Raw genomic sequence first — 22505 nt, 5'->3', positions numbered from 1 at the left:
GGAAGATCTACTAGATATTAATTAAATTATAAATATATCAATTCATTGTGAATATGACTGAAAATTTTAATTTTTTCTAAAAAGGTGGCGTCTATTTACTTGTGACCACGCTGTGTACTTGTTTCACTTTAATTATTGTCAAGAAAAACAGAAAAGTTACATTTTAATCATTATGAAAATAAGTTGGGTGTAAATTTTTCTCTGGAACAATGTAAAAGACATAATATAACATCAAATTTTGTTGATTTTAAATTATCTATCTTAAGTTCTTCTATTCTAGACAGTTCTTAAAATTCAGAAAACAATTGTTAAATTTAAAGTAAAACAAAAACTGAAAACAGACAAAGCCATCAAATGACAATTAAAATAATATTTTCAGGAAAGCAATTTAGTATTTTACTTTACAATCATCTGCTTAATTAGGTAAACATATAACATAATAAAATTCTGGTAAAAAGTATGTTAAGAAAAGTGAAGAAAGAGATTTTGATCTTTTTATATATAACATAATAGAGATTTTTTTAATTTTTCCAATTACTGTTTAAGTGAATTAATAAAATGAGTTTTGGTCCATGGTTTAAAATTTGCCATTCCACCAAAAGGGCTCAAATATTAGGATAATTTTTTGATCTTTGAACAGTTGCTGAAGCAACTTTCTAAACAAATAATTTGGCGGAAGATAATGATACCTTTGACAATATAAGAACTGAAGTAAATGGAATTGCTTTAACATATTTTAATGATTAAAAATCTCGTATAAAATCTACTAATAGAAGTAAGGAGGAATTTCAGGCTATTGAAAATATTAAGTGACAATGAAATATATTTATTATAAAATATGCTAAAGAAAATAGTGTGATTATTTTAAATATAGTAGATCATGTCAATAAAGTTAAGGAAATCTTAAAGGACAGTAATAAATTTGTGAAGCTACGTAAAGATCAAACTAAAACTACAAAAGGTAAATTTCAAAAATATTTATTAAAAGTGAAAAAGGATAAAATATTGACTAATAAAATATACTCTTAAATAAAACCATTTGGTTGTCATTCTGGTATTATGTATTGAGTTCCTAAAAGATAGATGACCGGTTAGACTCATGGGTTCTGGCATAGACACATACAATAATGAGCTAGCAAGATTTCTATTTAAGTTATTATATCCATTAATTATAAAATAATACACTACTAAATTCAATTGTAATTTCTCTCAAGAAATACAAAATTGAATGTTAATAATGGAGTGTATTGTGCTAGTTTTGACATAGAGTTCCTTAATAGCAACATTCCGTTAGATAAGACCGTAAATTTATGTACCGACTTTTTATATCAATATTACAAAGATTTCCTAAGCATGTTTCAGGAATTCGTTAATTCTGCCAGCAAAGAATTATATTTTCTTTTCGACACTGACATTTATGACCAGATTGATGGTGCTACTATGGGATCTAGGTTAGCCCCATCATTCGATAATTTGGTTCTATGTCACAATGAAAAATGATTACTTGAAGAATGTCTTTTTTCACTTTTATTATTATAGAAGATATGTAGATAATATTTTACTATTTTAAAGAAAATCTAAACATGTTGAAAGTTTTTGAAACTATCTCAGCAATAGACATGCTAATATTTAATTCACTGTAGATCATCGATAAAAAAAAGAACTTCCATTCTTAGGCCTCTTTATTCATAATAAAGATGATAAAATTGAATGTAAAATTTTCTATAAGAAGACTTTAACTACATTGTAGGTTAATCAACTTGATAGTTATATATCAAAGTTTTAAACAATTTTGATTCAAACAATGGTTCATTGAGTCTGAAATTCACCAGTAAATATGATATTTTTTTTCACAAAGAGGTAGATAGTATTAAGACTTTTTACTAAAATATGTCTTTCCAATAGAAATTCTAAATTAGGTAATTCTAAACTACTAAAACAATAAGATAAGTGTAATTTAGCTAAACATAAACTTGCTTTAGTTTTGCCATATACAGAACAACAGGCTACACTGATTATATATCAGTCACACAAGTTATGTCATGAAACGTACCCTCAAATAGAATTGAGATGTGTTTTTAAGACTTTATCAGATTAAAGTATTTTTTCAGGTATAAGGATCGTATACCTACATTTCAAACTTCCAATATAGTATATGAATATAAATGCACTAAATGTTTTTAGGTTATATTGGTTCACTACTACATTACAAGAACATGTTAATTTAAGATCCATGTTATTTTCAAAAATTAAGAGACATGCGCAGAATGAATTTAGTGAACCTATAAGCAGAGGATAACTTAGAATCTGTCTAAGGTCAACAGTGAATAAGAACTGCGACTAAAGGAAAATTTCAACTGAAGTTGAACGAGGAAAATAATGCGGTTGGTTTAATGCTGAATCTTTAAGTGTTGGCGATATGTAAACTTGATTATCTTAAAATATTTTGAGAATAATTTCATTAGAAACAATTATTTGTCTAAATTAATTAAAAAGCTATTTCTTAAACCACCACTACCAATGGACAACAAACATATTCCAATGAATAAAAAAAAAAAATGCGTTGCTATATACCAAAGACTGGAAAAAGGATTTTTCATACCGTTCATATTGTATCATATTGAGCAATTTTAGGTTTTCTCCTTTTACAGCAAAAAAGTGTAAATAACTTATTAAAAAATTTGTAAGATCAGTTATTTTCTGTATATAATACACAGTGGACCCTAGCAGAATTCGACGGATTTCTTACTATGTATATATATATATATATACAATGGCCCCTCACAAAGTACTAATCAAAACTTTGGACAAACCCTTGATAGTTGATGAATTATATTGGCTAATAAATTAATGTAGTTTGATTATTTGTTATATAGTGATTTTAAGCTTTAAGCTTTAAAGCAATTTTTGTTTGTCCTTTAATTTTAACAATTTTAGCACATTTTTAACAAAGTAAGATATTCGTGTATATATTTCGACAGTTTTTACATATATCTATTAAAATTTAATTGATTGATTTTTTTTAAGAAATGTTACTTTTGTATCACTAAAATTACTCAAAAGTTCAATATAATATTAATATGCGTAACATATTTTTTAATATAATTCTGCAATATATTGTTGATCCCATAGAGGTCGTCTTTACTCTTTGCATAGTTTCACCGTAGAAGCTTTTGATTAAGAGTCGAGAGTTTGTATTTTAAGGGAAAAAAAAACTATATTACAATAACAAGAAATTATGTAATTTTAATTATCTTTAATAATATTCATAAATATAGGAAACATCATCATAAAATTAATTTTTGGACATCACAGTTCAGAAGCAGATTACATTATATTAAAACGAATTTAGATCCTCAACATATCATTACAGTCTATGTTGCTATGTCTGGTCGTGCTTTATCTGATAGTTGCTCATCTTAACAGTAGAAAAACAACGTAGTTTTCATTACAAAAGGCTCTATCATAAGGCTGTTATGTTATATAAAAGTATTAAATAAACCATGATACAAATAGGCTACAAAAACTTTGGAACATCTAACAAGAAACCGCTCTCAAACAGTCTAACACTATTCTGATTCTAGGAAAATTGACCCCACGAAATTGTCCCCTGGAAAATTTCCCCCATGCACAAAAAATAAAGGTTAATGTATTTATTTTTTATTTCAAAATCATTTTGTAGAATAAACACACAGGTATGAGTACATAAAACTCCTTTAAACAAATACACACTAAGTGCATGCATGCATGCACATAATTTAAAACTACAGAAGATCATAAGTTCCTAGAAAATTCAAAAATATAAAAACAACTGTATTATAGGTATTTGTTATAAAATAGTATCGTAATATATAAATAATAGAGACATTCCTTGAATCGTCTGAAAAAACACAATTATTCGTAAGAAATGAGGCCGTTATGTATTTCTTACGAAAATACAACTCTGGTCATTTCCACTCCAAGAACATTGTGAGAACTCGTGAGAACTATATTCAATTAATTAGAAACAGTAAAATCAAAGATAAATGATATATTTATCATTCCTAAAATAATTGAAATAACAAGTACTTACACAGGAGAAAGTGTAAACATATTACTTAGGCTACAATTTGTGTTGCAATAAAAAAATGTGCATGCGGCGTTGTGAAAACGTTTTCCTCTTTTGTAAATTTTGAAAAGCATAAACTATACAAAAAATATATCGAATAAGGCTGTTCAGTATTTTAAAACATGTAAACTGTTATTGGATTTTTTATAAATTGTTTATTTCATTAATATATATATATATATTCACGATTAACGTCTAACACTGCCACAACGCTGTCACAACATCTAACGAATGACGTTGTGGATTCTACCAATACACAACTATTCAGCAACCTTTTAGAAACGTTGTGTGTGTTAGCTGGGTTAGTTTAAGTGATTATAAATGCAATATTTTGAATTTTTTTGCAAGTTTCCTGATTTGTTTGAAGTTAAGCACAAAACTACACAATGGGCTATCTGTGCTCTGACCACTAAGGGTATCGAAACCCGGTTTCTAGCAGTTTATTGATACCAAATATTCTACTAACGCAATTCCTTTTGTAACTACGAACCATCCAAGATTTAAAAACGTCCCACTTTCCGTTTGTTAGGACTGATGGTATTTTATTTCGAGTTTTCTCTAAAATTTCTGTTTTTTGTTTTCTATCCGGAAAAGAAAAGTTTCAAGGTTCTCCTGGTTCGATCATGATAAAATTCACAATACATGTTCGAATACACGTCCTTGCAATTAAAAAATCAACTAGACCCTTTAACATTTTTACACTCACATGAGAGCTAGGCTCCACAGTTATCATAAATATAATCCGTAATGTTTGTGTTATCATATTTAGAAGATTGTTTGCTTATTTACTTTGTAGTTAAGCTCAAAGTTACACAATGAGCTATCTATGATCTGCTACCATGGGTATCGAAACCGTATTTTTAGTCTTATAAGACCTCAAAATTATCGTTGGGCCATCGGGGGCTATGTAAAATAATCAAACTACTTTCTTTAACATGCATTCGTACACATGTGTATGTTTGTAGCTTGAATATTAGTAGAAAACAACAGATATAAGAAAATCGTCAGATCAACATTTAAAATGTTTTTCACACTTCTTTATTTACACCCACTACGTTCTTTTAGTCTGAAAACGAGGCTTTTGCCTATTTCATGCATGTAACAAATTGGGTTATAAACTTATGAAGATGTTTTTCTTAATACATTATATATGTTTTATGAAGATTTTTGTAAAATATGAAAATTATAAATTAATCTCAAAAACGTACCCAAATAGTATTGATGCCACTCCAATGATGAAGATTCCAGCATTAAGCATGAATGACGGTGTCACTATAGCAATCTAAAAACATTTACAATTTTATCTCAAATGTTTTATACACCTTCAAATCATTATTTTCCTTACACATAAACTGTTAAAAAACTAGTAAACGTAAATATCTTAACATTATATGTAAAAACAAAATAAACGGGAGAAGAATATAATTTGATAAAATTGATCATCAAATTCTAACTACGAAGAATAATAATTATAATGTTATTTAATATTCGTATTTATCATCGAGATAAAGAAATTGCGAAAACTCACTAGCTCGCCATTTTTAGAATAAATAGGTTAGGCCTAAATCAACATACTAAACCAAGATGAGAAATTAATTGTTATAAAAGGCATTATATATTAATTTGTCATGCAAGATTCTAGACTTCTTAAAAATTACTTACAATTCTAATAAACATAATTTATTGAAGGAAAATGGACATAAATACTTTTTACAAGACACATAATTATACTAGTTGTCCATTATTTAGACACAACTTATTAATTTGCAAAACATGAATGTTGTCTTTAGCTTTACAATATTTAAAATTGTGCAATAAAACAACTTAAACTGATAAATACTGAACTGGCCGTTTATCTGGTGAAATTGTCTCACCTGTTGATTCACAAAAGTTCATTCTTTACTTGAGTTCGCTCTTTACTTAGGGAAGTGAGACATGATTAATGTTGAACAGTTATCGTGGGTTTATATTATGTTGGACTTTCATCGTCAAATAATTAAATATTGTGAGAGTAATTGTTAATATTAACCGTTAAACTGTTGTTAAAAATATATATTTTACCGAATGTTAATAAATGATTGAATATTACGTTAAAAATGTTTCAGCAAGTAAATATTCAGTATGGTGTTGATTAATTTATAAGATAAATGAAAATAAAACGATCCAGTAAAGTAAAATAAACTCACAATTTTTCCACACAATGGTGCAGCGAGAAACATCGTGAGTTGATAAATTCCGAACACCAAGCCATATTCAGTTGGCGTCGCTCCTTTCTTTTCAGCCTATTTTGGATTAGAGACAAAGTTACTGAAATGAGGAAAGTACTGAAGAATTTCGTTAATTTTTATAATTACATACGACGTATTTCATGTATGCTAATTACATTCTGTATATAGTTTTGAAACCATAAAGAATTAAAATTTCTGAAATCATGACTCAATTTTACGTTTCCAAAGAGAACCGTATCTATTAAAATTAATAGTAAAACAACGTTTAAAATGCACAATAAAAGATTTATTTGGCCGATGTTTTAGCGTTATACTGGTTTGTAGTTAAGTACAAGGCTGCAAAATGGATTATCTATGCTCTGCCCACCACGGGTATCGACACCCGCTTTCTAGCGTTGTAAGTTCGCCATGCCACTGTTATAATCTGAGTCACCAGAAGATGCAGAATCGTATGTTATTATCTTAATAGATCTCCACATCAACCGCATAGTTCAAGCAAAGTACAGTTTTGTAACTCTTAGCCTTAGAGAAACTTCAATTTTCAATATTCTTACCATTCAAAGAAAACCACTGGTGATAAAATTGTAATATTACTATATTCTCTTTAATGAATGCTAATTTGTTTGTTGTTAAGCATAACGCTACCCAATTGGCTATCTGTGCTGTACCCACCATGGGTATCAAAACCCGATTTTTAACATTATAAACCATAAGACTTACCATTGAGCCACTGGAAGGGGAAGCATTCATATTAATTTAGCACGAATTACGCATTGGAATACTAGCCATTTCGAATTTCTGTAATTGCTAAACATTAACAGCGGGAATGACGAGATCGAGTAAATATAACCTGAACAATATAACCTAGATAATAGTTTTGTGAATTTAAATTTCTATACATATTTTTGTACTTATAGCAAAAATACTAAATATATCTGCCTGCATCCCGAATTTTCAGCTACTAATCAGAGGAGGACAGTCAAACAGCAACAATTCACTACCAACGATGCATATAAACTACCTACATCTTAAAGCGCGGGGAATATTATATTCTTTTGTACGGATTCAAATCTGGTTTGCCAGCTCCAAAATCTAGAACTCTACCACAGGAGGCCTAACATGACATGATAGTTAGGGCACTCGACTCGCAATCTGACTGTCGCAAGTTCGAATTCTGTCCCTGAAGATGTACACCCTTTCAGTCATGGGGCATTATAATGTGGCGATCAGTTCCACTATTTATTGGTAAAGGGTGCTGGTTGGTAACCAACTGCTTTCCCTCTAATTCATCACTTCAAAATCAAGGACAGTTAGCGCAAACAGCCCTCGAATAACTTTGCATGAAATTGAAAACAAAATAGAACAAAAAACGATATATCACAGGGTCATCCCAGCCTTATGAATTTTAAAATAAATGAAACTAAATCTTATCTTGTGCCGCGATCATTAATATATTCCAGTTGTGTGAAAGTCATTTTCATATTAAACATTTACGAGGTTTAATTATTATTATTATCATATAATTATAATTTAAAGTATTGTTCTAGTAAGTTGTTTAATTGAATGACTTATCAAATCCAAGCGATGGTTTTAAAATTATATATGTTTTTGTATATATAGTAAAGCTACTAAGGCTAGTTGATGCCATCTCTAATTTAAGCTGCTGAGCGGAAGAAAAGCAAATTGGCACCATACTACACACCATTCACTGTAAGGATTTTACTTAATGCCCTTTAGAATTACAAGCAAAATAAATTGAAACTTGTCACATTTTAAAAACAATTTGTATTAATTTGCGTTCAATCTTATATTAAAGCTTATGTTAGATTTTTTAAACATAATATCGCTCTAGAAATACTAATTCTGATTACTATCTTCTTTTTTATATATAAAAATGGCTGGAATTCTCTCTTGTAACATTACTCTCTTTCATATTTTGATTAAATAACAAGTACATTTCAAACAACATTATTTTTAATTCTGAGCTTTTTATTTCTATCTAAAATGTGTACCTTCAGCGAAGAAAAGAAAGAATACATGAATGACATAGTGGCTTAATCTGTTTTTTGTTTCGCTATCACTGAACGATTAGTTATTCTATGGTAATGTGTAATGTTTAAATACGATGTATATCTGACCACGCAAGCCTTATTTATTACTTGCGAATGTTGTTGCTGTTATTGCTATCGCTAATATGTCGTTACTCAAGCCATTGTTTTAGCTGATGTATTGTTTCTTATCCTTCAGTATTGTCCAACTATTAACTCATTTTGATTAGCAACCGTCATTACTCTAAAATATCTTTAAACAACGTATGATTCAAGGATATTTGAATATACTGAAAGGTTAGCTTAAAAAACCAAAGGCATGACATAAGTTCAGATAGGAACTAGTGATTACCAAGTGCTTTGTTTATTTAGTGGAAGATGTATCGGAAAGCCATATTTTTGTGTAGATAAGTTACTAGACGTACAGTCTTTATTCTAATTCGAAAGTAGTGACGTATTCGTTTCTTGAAACTCTGTAATATTATTGTAAAACCGTTCTGAATTATAAACTGAAGAAAGGTATGTAAATGCATTAGAGGTTATGATATAAAAAATTAAATCAACATGGCTGTGTACTTCATTATTTATGTTCGATTATTGAAGCGCCTTGCAAATGACTAGACTTTACTTAACACTCGACTGTTTATTCGTTTATACAATATAATCATAAACAACGCAATGAGTGGCCTGTGCAATGCCCATAGCGGGTATCAAAACGAGACAAGCCCTCAGATTTGCCTCTGAGCCACCGGGTGGGGTATTACTATTCTTCTGACGATGTTATTTGCCTAAGGTCCTGGCGCGAAAAAGAACCCCTTAGTGATAAAAGTGATAAAGTAACAAAAGACACGATCTTTCATACAGTTGTTCTAATTTGTAATGACTTTCAATAAAATATTTAAAATATGCTGTCCAGTTTAAGTTAATCATGTTTAGTATTTCCAAAATTCCAACACTTACAGAAAGGCTTAATAACTCATAAGGTAAAGAGACACAAAATGTGAGTTGAATACCATGAATATTAAACAATCAACATATTTGGACCGTGAACCACTATCTAAAAGCATGATTATTTGATATATATGATCTTTTCTGCTTGACACACATTACATCTGGATAACATCAGTTCCACGCGTGATCTTATAACAAACTTTAACATATCATATTGTTTATTTTGCCATATTAAAATAAATGACACTGACAATAGCATGTTTTGATTTATTTCTTGACACGAGACTATGTCCTAGCTAATCATGAATTACTGTAAAGAAAATCAAGTAATATGTTATAGAACCTCATGAGAAAAGTACAATCATATGATTTTTTGAACCTAATAACGAATCATGATAAATTGATAATATAAATACTTAGATTGTTTGAATTGGAATTTTCATTCTGAGCGTACGGGGGCTAAACGAACATGTAAGAGCTCGTAGGACTCAAATATTCTGTTCGTAATTTTGAACTAATGACCAGTGAGAGAGGGCAGACAGCAAGCAGAATCTGCTTTGTGTGCTCTTCAACCTTATAAATGGGATTAGCTATTACATTTATAACGCTGTAATTGTGGAATATGTTCAGCAGCACATACTCTCGAACATTGGACCTTCAGATACGCAACCCAGAACGCTAACCACTAATCTATGAACGGCCATGTACATTTAGTACGGTGCTTAAACATATCCTTGACATTTCTTGTTTTATTCAAAGTACATAAAAAGTTCGTAATTCGATCACATTGTTAAGTCCATTGCTATAATAATATTACCTTTTGGATCACAGTATATCGTAACCATGGCTAGAAAGGAAAATATACACGCATAGTATTAATTACACACCAGGAAATTTCTTGATGATTAGAAGATTGCTAGTGTGACATCCATGTAAGGTCAAAAGAGAGTTCAAAGATAAATAGCCCTTTTAGTTTGACTCTTATTACTAGTAGTTATTACCAAAAGTTATCAGCAAAACCATTTCAAAACTCAGTATTTCGTTAACGTTTCTCAGAATGATTTTGGGAGATGGGCTTTCTTGTTTTGCAACCAAGAATTTTATTCATAGGCCTTCCGCTTTCCTGGACTAAATCACCCTAATTGATGTTATGTATCTTGACTTATAGAATGCCTTTGGATGTTTATGGAACTGCATAAAAACAAAAACAGATGAACATAAAAGTACTATTTAAGTGGCATCTTAGCAATTGAAAGAATGTGATCAGGAGAAGTTTGAAACCTTTATTGTCAACTTTTTATATATATATATATATGTATAATATAAGATGGAATAACAGTTTGGCAACAATATTTGTAAACTCGCTGAAGGTGCTAAAACACATTTGTATTTAAAAATACCTTAACAGTTTTAATGATTAGTTCAGAAAATGTAGAACTATCTTCAAATCACATAAGTATAAAATTATGCATCTTAAGCTATCTCAATTTAAAAGTGACATTTCGTCCATGAAAGTCATAGGAATGTAGAAAGAGCGAACATTTTAGGTATGATTGTTAAAAAAAGCACATTTAAAGCTTATTGTTCATGTGGTGAAAAGAGCAAAAAGAAGTTCTAGGTTTTGCTTATAGCAAGTTTCAAGTTAAGTTATTGTAACATTATATATAACTCTCATATGAAGTACTGTTGAGAAATAAGTCCGAAATGGGGCATAAGAATAACGCCTTTCTAACGAAACTACAGTAGAGGTTTTAAACTTTGAATCGGAAATTTTATATGGGTAAGTCTGACTTAGTGGTAAGATGGAATAGTTGGAAATACGAACTTTAATGCTAAAGGTAATAGATTTAAATTTTGGAATCACAGATACAGTATGAATATTTCTTAAACTACAGTAACTTGCTTTTGATCATCTCATTTTATTTTTTGTTGTGCTGCGTGAGAGTGATCTCTTTAGATCAAGTACTCTTTCGTATGTTCTTATAAGCAAGTGCATTAATTTTTAATTATAAAGCTTATCATTACAACCATGTCCGTATCTTAAATTATCAGAGATCATTTAATTTTTTGTTATGTTCTAACAATCAAAGATTTAAAAATTTGGAGTGATTGATCTGTGTCATCCCTTTTTTAAAGGTACATATTCTTTTCAGTATTTGAAATACTTGATATAGAAAAAGCTTATGAAATATCATTTATTTAAAACTTTTTCTATTTATTCTGGTATACAAAACATTTCATAAATAACTTTTTGGTTGAACTTAGGTTTAGCCAAACTTCAGTAAACAGGTGTCTTTTAAATGAAAGTAATTGAAGAACTATTTGTTTTTAAATCACTTTTTAAACGGAACTTACCTCTTGAGGAAAAAATGGAGCTTGGAGCGAAATAGTTGCTCCTATGCAAAAATTTCCAAATGCAAGGGTAAGGAGCGTTGCCCACTGTTGAGGTGTGAACTTTTTATTCTTTTGTTTACTCTCCAAAATGTTGTCGTTCTGTGAGAGTTTATTGCTGCCATAAAGTGTTTCCTTTTGATCTTCCACAGACTTGTACTGTTTCTTCTCAAAAGACTCCTGTTCTAGCAGAGGATTCTTGTCTTCCTTTGACATGTTAGCCGTCTTCCAGTGTTAATGCTTAATGCCAATACACAAATGTATTTTCTATTTGAGTTTCTTCCGGTCTGTTAACAACGTTTCGTTTATATTGTATACTCAATATTTTTTTCCTAGTCTAGATAACTTGTAAACGGAGCAAGGAAATGTTATAAGTATTTCAGCGTTATTCTTCCAGTTACCCTTTTTATAATACAGCTACTTGCATACGTCTACCTAAAGGAATATAGAAATAGTATTTAAAAGACAATGCGAATAAATAAAAATAAATCTATATCAATAGCTTATCTTATTAATACCGTATTACTGCTTGAACCTGGACTTTAATTTTTACAGGTGTTTCAGAGTTCTTACAACGACCATAATATATGAATAAAATGTGCCAATATTACAAGTTACATACTTTTTGATATTAAAAAAAAACTATTAATACAAATAATTAAAACTGTCAGAAATGTACAGAATTTAATAATAAAGCCATTAAATTAAAAAAAAATAACAATAATGCTTTATTTTTGCTTTGTATAAAAAGCTGAGATGTGTTCTGGAAAATCTCCGCAAAGTCACAAACTGTCTTTAGACAACAGGAGTTTTTAGTTTTGACTTTCTTGATAGGAATGCAATTAAACAGGAATTTCGTGTACTAAGTTAGAAAGATAAAAAGGAGGGACCAAATACCGAATATTTGAAAATTATATATATTTACTTCTTGAGTTGAAAACTCTTAGGTTTTTATGTAAGACATATAGATATATTTGTTTTCTTTTGAGTTAAGATGATTTATTCGTTTCTTAAGGATATTCAAGCTTTATTCCTTTGAAAAATACAAACATAAGTAATGATGGAAGCAATGAGAATTTGTTCTGAGTTGGTTTGAATTATAATTAAAATGGAAGTTAAATATGTAGCTATTTGTTTAATTAATTGAAATAAAAGACTCTTTGGCTCTACGATATTTAGCAATCTCACCGGATAAAATTTTTTGTTGGTAAAGATCAGTTACTAAACCTCCAGTCATAAGCACTCCTTGACGGCATTGCACTGTGAATAGTCGGGAGTTTGCCATGAACCCATCATATAAGTACTAATTTTATTGCTCATTATGCCATGCTTTACATTTACGACAACACTCCGCGATATTAGAATATGCAAACCGTTATTATAAATTACGATTAACATTCTGTGAGCAAGGTACATCTACCCTCCATCACGACCCTGCTAGAGCAATGGACCAACAAAAGTGCTTAGTCTTGCCACTACACCCTGTCAACCAATTGAAAAATGGATATCATTATATAAGACCAAATATTAAAGCTAAAATTTAATTATTGAAAATCACAGACAAGTAGAGTTATAAAGCGTGGTTTGGTATACAACACTGGTTAAGCAACAAACTAGTGAAGATATAAAACTTCCTAGAATAATTCTCATGAATAAAATATATGCATAGTTGTATGTATGTTCAGGTTACAGAGCAGTTATATAAATTTACAATATAAAGGAAAATAACATCAAAATGGCATATACTTACCTTTATTTTCGTACAACTAATATGTAACAAGGCCAAAAACAAAAACCTTCGCCCATGAAAGAGATACAACTAAACTAAAGTGCAAAATACAATGTGCGAAGGGCAAAACTTATCTTAGTAAGAGAAGAATATACAAAAATGGGACCCACAAAGTGGTAGAGATACACCATTATCGGATTTAACCTCTATTCTCAAACGTTAAAAACAGATTTGAGGGCTCAAATTTACAATGTTCCACTTATAAGACTATACTTCACTGACCGTACTCAGTTACAAGATGGTTGATGCTTCTAAAAAAGGTACAGTTATAAAATAAAAGTAAAATCAAAACTGGGCTCTCCGACCTGATTCAGCCCCCACGACAGTCGCATGTCTATATAAACAGTATAGCTGAGGAAAAGAAACCTAACAACCTAAGTGCTTTCAGAAAGTGGACTTTCTTCATCAGGGTAAATGGCACATGACCATTGTAAGCGTGTTGATCAGTTATGTGGTGGACGTTCCGGAAGTCAGACGTCACGCGTTTCTAATAATATAATCTAGTTTATTTGTACAGGGCATTTTTGGAATAGGCATAGTCCATCTTCAGCAAAAGACAAAAACAAACAAACAAAAAACGTGGGTACAAGCACGATGTCTAGATCCATCACATTAAGGTTACAAACTGAAATAAACGAGATATACATACGAACGGGGAAACGCAATGGTTATTAAGATATATTTATCTGAGAAGAAATTATTGAGATATTTAGCCGAATGTGGTATTTTTGAATAAAAAAGTTTCTTTGATCAGCAATTCAAGGCTGTAATGGTCAGTGGTCAGAATATTGAAAGGGTTATTAATGTTCTCACAATGTTAGCGTATAGCAGAGGTGCAAATATCAGAAAGTTATTTACCTTATGCCAATGGATTTTGGCTTTAAGATGGTGTTTTGCCAATATAGATAGCCTGATAGCTATCATTCGTATAAGAATATAACATTCCATGAAAATAGAGGTTTAGGTATTGGTCTTTAAAGTTAAAGAACTTACTCAGTCGAAGAGAGAGCTTAAAGATAATTCTCAGATGGACCTGAGGATAAAAATGATTTGACTATATTAGTTATTTATTTTATCAGAATTATACTGTGCTTGCCAAGAAAGGTCAGCAAAGAACTAATGGTACATTTTGGAACAGAAAAGTGGAGGAAGGGTCGTTATTCGTATTCACTGTTAAGAAACGTACGTATGAGTTTGTGCAATAGGTTGTCAGGAAACTATCTGCGCTACCATTCCCTAATTCGTAAGTGATGGATTAGAGGGAAGGCAGCTAGTCAACACCACCCACCGCCAACTCTTGCACTTCCTTTTACTTATGAATAGTGGGATTATAACCCTCCCAAGGCTGAAAGGGCAAGCATGTTCGGTGACAGGATTTAAAAGCGCAACCTGAATATTGCGGTTCGAGTGCCCTAATCACCAGGCCATGCCAGGCCTGTCAGTAAAGTCAATCTTTTTTAGACTAGTTTCGCTATATAAGTAAGCACTGATGGTTAGAACAAATTTCGTTATTCTTTCTAAAATATTATAAACAACATTAAGTTTGTAGTTGTGTGGAGTGAAACTGTTGAAATACATGACTAACCTAGGAAAAAGTTTGTTTCTGATAGATTGAGGTCGAAAAGTAGTTAAGATTAAGTGTTACAAGAATGTGTAAGTATAAAAGGTAAAGACTTGTTCTGTCAAATTCACGAGTAAATTTAATTCAGTAGTTTAAATAGTTTAGAAAGTAAGAAGCTTATTATTTTAAGCAGAATGGGATAAAAGTACTGTTTACATACCATGTGTAGGAGGAGATCGATTTGAACTGGGCGCGTGGTTCGTCGACGAGGTTTGGTCCATGAAACTATATTATGAGCACAGAACTGAAAGTGCAATCATACATTAGCGAAGCTCATTGCAAATATACTTGTTAATATTACCCCATGAAATGGGCATGGCCTGAAAAGGATATGTTAAATTCAAAACAAAATTGCGGACAACAGACAATATTTAAAGCAACATAGTAACGGGGATATTATGTAGAAATCAGTTTCAGTATAAACAGAATAACACCAACTTCTGATAAGGAGGAAGAGGTCTACGTTAAGCATGACCCTCCCTGGTCCAACCACTCAATACTGGTCATAAAGAATTCCACTTAGTACTCATAAACACACACGCATAATCCTAGGAACCAGTTAGCCTAGCACGGTTTGACTAGTAAGTATCTTATTAATGATGTATGGCCCGGCATGGCCAGGTGGTTACGGCGCTCGACTCGCAATCTGAGGATCGCGGGTTCGAATCCCCGTCACAACAAACATGCTCGCCCTTTCAGCCGTGGGGGCGTTATAATGTGACGGTCAATCCCACTATTCGTTGGTAAATAGTAGCCCAAGAGTTGGCGGTGGGTGGTGATGACTAGCTGCCTTCCCTCTAGTCTTACACTGCTAAATTAGGGACGGCTAGTGCAGATAGCCCTCGTGTAGCTTTGCGCGAAATTCAAAACAAACAAACAAACAATTAATGATGTTTAGAGGGAAGAGATACTTAGGGTTTGGCTTATCATGTATGATCTAGCTCTCTAATTTGTTCATTATTTCATTTATATTTATATTTTTCTTATATTATTGAAGCGAGTTATTCAGGATTCTGTCTGACAGAGTCGGCATGTTTGAGTAGTTATGGAGAAATGTTGAGCGTAGGACTCGGTAAGTTTTTGTTGATGTATAATATTATATTTGGTGTCGTTTGTTTATGTGTATTTTTGATACATTGATTCGTGCTGTGCAGACGTATTCTATAACTGGTTTTATGTATATTCTGTATATTTACCCTCGCCCTGTGAGGGTATTGCAAATGGGTCTGTGTGTGTCTATATTTCCGAGTGCATATCTCGAAAACTAATAGACCGATATACAAGAAAATTTTACACAAGATGGGAAGAATGTATGTGACAGTCCTCCCAAAATTTAGTCCAGATCCAATTTTTGATTTTGAATCACTTAAAGCATTTTTATAATGGGGAGATAGAGCATCATCACGGTTTTAGGTTAATAACTCTGTAAAGTATGATCAGATTTCTACCAAATTTCATGGACCCATTAAGGTTGAGACTCCTCATCACACTGCAAAAATGGTTCGGATCATTGATCATTCTGGATCTGAGAAGGATTTTCTGAGTTTACGAAGGTAAAATTTTATGCTATCCGATATAAATGCATGCAATCTCGAAAAGGAGAGGCGGGAGATGGTATGCAATCTCTCTGATTGCTCTTGTTTTAAAATATTTTCAGGTGAAGCTCCTTGATTGTTACCTGTCAGGCTCCTAAGATAACTCGCTTTTTTCTAGATATTGATTTTTTATGCTGTTTGTGTGCGGTTACCATGTTAGTTTCGAATCTAATATAATTCCTAGTAGTTTTGCTTATGTTTGCTTCTTGCAAGAGAGTCCTGTCTAGAAATAACTGTGGTATTATTTTGCTTGTTTTCTCTTATTTTCTGAATAGGATGACTTGTAGTTTGTGCAAATTAATTTTAATTCTTCATTTATTTCAATAAAGTTCTATTTCGTTTAGCATTGGTTGTATATTGTATGTTACTGTTGTTGGGTTTGGATAGCAACGTTATCTGCGAACTGTGAATAGAAGGTGTGGTTCAAGTCTTTAAGATGCACGTCGCATGATAAACAGTTTAGGGCTAAGTACTCCTTCCTTACGGATGACCTCCTCCGAAGTGAAGCACTCGGAGTAGGTGCTCTCAACGTTTACTCTGATTCTCCTATTCTCCAGGAAGTTAGAAACTCAGCGAATAATGTCTTTAGGGAATCCCATTTTGGACAGTTTGTATCTGATTCCATTGTGCCTTACTTTATCGAATGTTTTTTTTTTTCTATATCAAGAAAGCATGCGACTCTGCAGTTTTTTTATTATTATTAAAGCCTTGTATTATTTCTTCTGTTAATCTAATTAGATGGTTCGTTGTTTGTCTTGCTTTTTGGAAACTGTTTTGTATTTCTGATAGCTTTACTATCTATCTGATAAAACGGATTTTTGTAGAAAGGAATATACGTTTGGGTAACAGTTTGTTTGTTTGACGTTAAGCACAAAGCTACACAATGGGCTATCTGTGCTCTGCCCACACTGGTATCAAAACCCGGTTTCTAGCATTGTAAGTTCGCAGACATACCGCCGTGCCATTGGGGGGCTAGTTAGCTAAGATTACAGACACACACACAAATATGTATATATATATAGATTGCTTGTTTGTTTTGAATTTCGCGCAGTAGTTCACTTAATAGTTCTTACTAGAATAATGTTCTTGTATTAATTTTCCGTGTTTCAAACATAACCTATTTTCTTTCTTAACTTACACAATCTATTCTCAGCTAACTTTTATGAAATTAAAAAATTAATTAAGAAAAAAAAATCTTACTAGTAATATTAGTTGTGTGACAATGGCAGTCTGTTTGTTTGTTTTGAATTTCGCGCAAAGCTACACGAGGGCTATCTGCGTATGCCGTCCCTAATTTAGCAGTGTAAGACTAGAGGGAAGGCAGTTAGTCATCACCACCCACCGCCAACTCTTGGGGTACTATTTACTAACGAATAGTGGGATTGACCATCACATTATAACTCACCCACGGCTGAAAGAGCGAGCATTTCTGGTGTAACGGGATTCGAACCCGCGACCCTCAGATTGCGAGTCGAGCGCTCTAACACCTGGCCGTGCTGGGCCCAGATAGATAGATATTAATGGTTTCGTGAACGGAAATGCTGGTAAGAAGAGAATAGGTATCGAAATTAACCAAAAAACGTAATGAAATGATAGAGAACTAATTTCATGTACAAAGTCAATGGAAGTAAATTCATCAGCAGTTAGGAGGCTGAGAATCGAAACAATAAATTTAGCAAATCTGTAGCTACGTTAGCCAATGCAAGAAAGAATGAACCTTCAGTAGCTCACATAGAGTTCTAGGTTTAGGGCCACATGAGTAGTGTACTACATAAGTAGTTCCTGTAATGAATCTTTTGTTCATTACGTTTCTGAAGTAAGAGAGATGCAGTCTGCACAGTGTGGTTTAAAATTGATCGGATCTTTAAAAATGACGACTATTTTGTTAATGTAGATATATTTATTCAAAATAATAATTCCATTACCTTTGGCTGTTTGAGTGATAAGAAATAGCATTAGGATACATTTTTAAGGGAATCATTTTCTTCTTTGACGAGAGAAAAGGTAGCTGTGATGCAGTTAAAGTAATTAAAGAAGACGAGTGCAAAGTTTTAAAATCTAGTTTCAAAGTGAAGTGTAGCTGAATGCTGTTCTATGAAAGTAGGCTTAGCGGTAAATAGATAAAGATTTCAGGACCTATATGTACTTTCAAAATTGTATGGATACTCGGCATACTTAAGTATAAAGAGAGAGAGAGAGCAAGTTATGTTCTTAATCAAGGGCACTCTTACACGTGTCATTCAGGTCAAGGAAACCGTGGTTAAACATTACGAAACTGAAGTCAAAGTTCTCAGAAGTAGCTCGATGTACAGAGATTAACAATTCAGTAATCTGGATGTGTTCGTCTAGAAAGTTTTTATCATTCAGTCTGATAATAAAGCAAGGCAGGTGAATAAAGTCAAGCTAGGAGACAGTTTAAGATTTTATATGTATACAGAGTCACTTTCTTGGTTAGAATACGTTTGTGACGTTGCTTGAGTCTCAGTTTTTTATCAAGTAAACGTCTCTGACAGGACACGTTAGCCACACTTGTTTGAACTGCCAAAGCGTTGGGATAACCTTTCAAAGTTTACATTCTGTAAGGAAGTGGGCGTCCAAGCTCACTTTTTTTACGCTTAGATCTTTCTACTCAAAAAGAAAGGTTTGAAGTAGATTGTATCCTGATTACCGTTTTTTTTAATTAAGTTCATCAAAATATAATTTTATTTTTTATGTTCAATAGCATTTTCACTTATTACATTTAGCAATGCCTTTTTTTTATTTGCCTCCCTCCCCCCCTCCCCAACCTGGTGGTTCGATGGTATGTATAAGGAATTATAAATGTAAAAATCGGTTTTCGATACCCACGGTGGACAGAGTACATTGTGTAGTTTTGTGCTTAAAGTCTTTTGCGTAAGATGAAATATATTAATTTCAAGACGACTTGTACAAATAATAGATAATTAAAGATTATTTTCTACATACCTGTGATGCTTCTCTTCATTATTAACATGATCTAATTTGTGAAATAGCACTTGTGAATGTGTGATATGTAAGTTATGAGAAGCAAAGAGAAGGATTAGTTTCGATGCAAGAACGACTTACACGAATACATGTTTGTGCAAGAAGTAATGTTAAGAACCATTGAGAGACTTTGACACACGAACTGGAAAAGCGAAATAAATGTGAAAAAAAATTATATCCAATGAAAATATATATTAAACAAAAAAGTAATATAAGAAGAATCTTGAAATGGGGAGTCAGAAGGTCTAGAAGTAGAAAATATTAAGAGGTAGAGAATTTATGGGGGAATGAGACGCAATAGTTGAAACAATGAATTTTGGGGTTTGGAAGTGGTATTCAAGTCCACTTTTATTTCTATTTTGCGCTTCTGTTTTTCTGATCCTGTTGAAAAAATCCTACTAAATATTTCCAACTTGTAAGACATATTTTGGGACACCTAGCCCATGTCAAAGGTATAACAATTCTTGGTTTAAAACTTGCGACTAGAAGGAAAGCAACAATTCAGCACGACCCGCCGCTTACATTGACACTCTTAACCGAATAGCAGGCTAAACGCGGAGTGTGTTCAGCGAATAATCATAGTTCGAATTTTGGACTTACCAATCTGCTGTCTACCCCGTTGACCACTAGGCCACAGCTTATTTAATTTTGGACTTACTAATCTCCTGCTTACCCCGTTGACCATTAGGCCACAGCTTATTTAATTTTGGACTTACCAATCTGCTGCTTACCCCGTTGACCATTAGGCCACAGCTTATCTAATTTTGGACTTACCAATCTGCTGCCTACCCCCGTTGACCACTAGGCCACAGCTTGCCCCGAAGAACAAACCACTCTTTGAACTTTCTTATCGTTTTCGTTTTTTTTTTCTAATCATTTTGTACTCATACATGCTTTTTTTTGTTAATTAGAAAACGAGTATATTACGCATTTACTACTAAATCACATATTGGAAAATGTAGTTAGTGTCAGAACTATGTATATTTGTAATCAACATCCGCCATTATTTCCTTTAACCTTGAGGAAGAGAGGTCATTTATCAAAAGTTTTAGTGTTTCATCATTTGTTCTAATGTGATTCAGTGCATAATGAATTATGAATAGGAACATAGCTGTTTTATAGCAGAGAAATATTTGCAATAAGTTGATACAATAGCATCAACAATGTGTACATGTTAACAGAGAACGAAAGCTATTATTGAAGTGATAAAAAAGTATGTGCATTAGATATTTAGCTGTAACTGTTATAACTACAGTAAAAGTGATATTTGTACGGTTCATATTTGATATCAGAACTAAAATAAAATTTAAAACAAACATAATATTTAGTCTTCCTGATCATTATCAAACCAAATATGTCTTTGACAACTTGTAATATCCCTCAAATACTTTGTTATAGCTGGACTAGTTAATCATTTTTTAAACAGTAATTATATTATTAAGTTCTAATTAGACAACTATTATTTAGTATTTCAACATGCATATTAATTTAACCTTTATAGTTTTAAACTTATTTAATAGTCCTTAATATAATTATTATAATCCATTGTGCCAGGCTTTGTCCATGTTATAAAGTTCCGAGAGTGGAAGGGACATTTTTGTAAAGCATAAAGACACATTTATAATACACAAGAGATTTTTGAAGGTTAAAATGTTCATTTTATAAAAATATTTATATCTTAGTTTAATAGACATGTTCATCGAATGTAACAGATAGTATTTGTCCATCTTACATATTAATTTTTACATGAATAAATTTCGCGACATGCGATATAATGTTGTCACTCATTCTTCCTAAGGTTGTATGGCACTTCTTCGTAAACTTTATACTTATTTGCTTGTGATAGAAAGTATCATTAGCTTACTTAAAGTATTGATCAACGCAAAAAACAAGAACAGAAACAAAACAAGTAACTAACACATGAACAATAATGACTATTGTACTTACAATCCTCTCCTCACTTTTCTTCAAGTTTCGAGTTAAAGAATAGTCATTACATCATTTAATCGTACATTTCACACTATTTAAGCATGTTTCATATGCATCAGTTACTATAGTCGCTGACACCTATAGGACAATTCCAATCTCTTCGGCAATATCGTTATCACAAGACCTAACAATTGTTTTCATCGAGCACGAGGGGAAGTGAGAACGATTAGGACTCCTGTAAGGTTAGCCGTGATTGAAGACTGGATAAATTCTAAAGTTAGAATATTACAGCAGAAAAACCTTGTATCTTGTAAACAATCGTATCAAAACATTTTTTGTCAAGAATAATGGCTGATGACGTGATGAATTGGCATACATTTTGTGTTAACTTGTTTAATGTAATTATATGGTGTACTAATCCAATATACGGTAGAAAATTCCCGTATACATGAATTTTGAGACATTTTCGTGATAACCTTCGGCGAATTCGTTTTTGGAAATACTACACATTCAACAAATTCTTGCAATTATATGTATTATTTATTCTTTTACATAAATTACTTTGATTAAAGTCTCGGGGAACTACTTAAACTGAATTTCCAAAAACTAATTACCGGTATTTTCTTACGCCAGACAATACAGCAATTATTTCTAGATGACTAATTCAGTGTTATGAACAACAATATTGTCACACAAATATAGTATATAAATGAATACTAAAAAAATAACACAAATGTTTTAGTGGTATTAAAACCTAATAAAACATATATAGCAGTTTATGAATAAGACAACTCCAGTTTAATGTTTTGTGCATTAAACAGATATTCTACAAAAATTCCCAT

The 22505-nt window shown here is 31.8% G+C and overlaps 1 protein-coding gene across 1 annotated transcript in view; it reads right to left on the bottom strand.

Annotated features, from left to right (window-relative positions):
• LOC106458933 (MFS-type transporter SLC18B1-like) overlaps positions 1 to 21868 on the bottom strand; it is a 39519-nt gene extending 17651 nt beyond the window's left edge. Inside the window, exons 1-4 of the mRNA XM_013918500.2 lie at positions 21682 to 21868; positions 11691 to 12161; positions 6295 to 6390; positions 5317 to 5390 (exon numbers count right to left, since the gene is read on the bottom strand). Coding sequence (XP_013773954.2) covers positions 5317 to 5390; positions 6295 to 6390; positions 11691 to 11942 — 422 coding nt within the window. The 5' untranslated portion in view covers positions 11943 to 12161; positions 21682 to 21868. The remainder of the gene's footprint in view (positions 1 to 5316; positions 5391 to 6294; positions 6391 to 11690; positions 12162 to 21681) is intronic.
• Positions 21869 to 22505: the final 637 nt, after the last annotated feature.

This window comes from Limulus polyphemus, unplaced genomic scaffold (genome assembly GCF_000517525.1).
Source record: "Limulus polyphemus unplaced genomic scaffold, Limulus_polyphemus-2.1.2 Scaffold535, whole genome shotgun sequence".
NCBI classification, from domain to species: Eukaryota; Metazoa; Arthropoda; class Merostomata; order Xiphosura; family Limulidae; genus Limulus; species Limulus polyphemus.
This window is presented reverse-complemented; position numbering and strand designations above follow the sequence as displayed.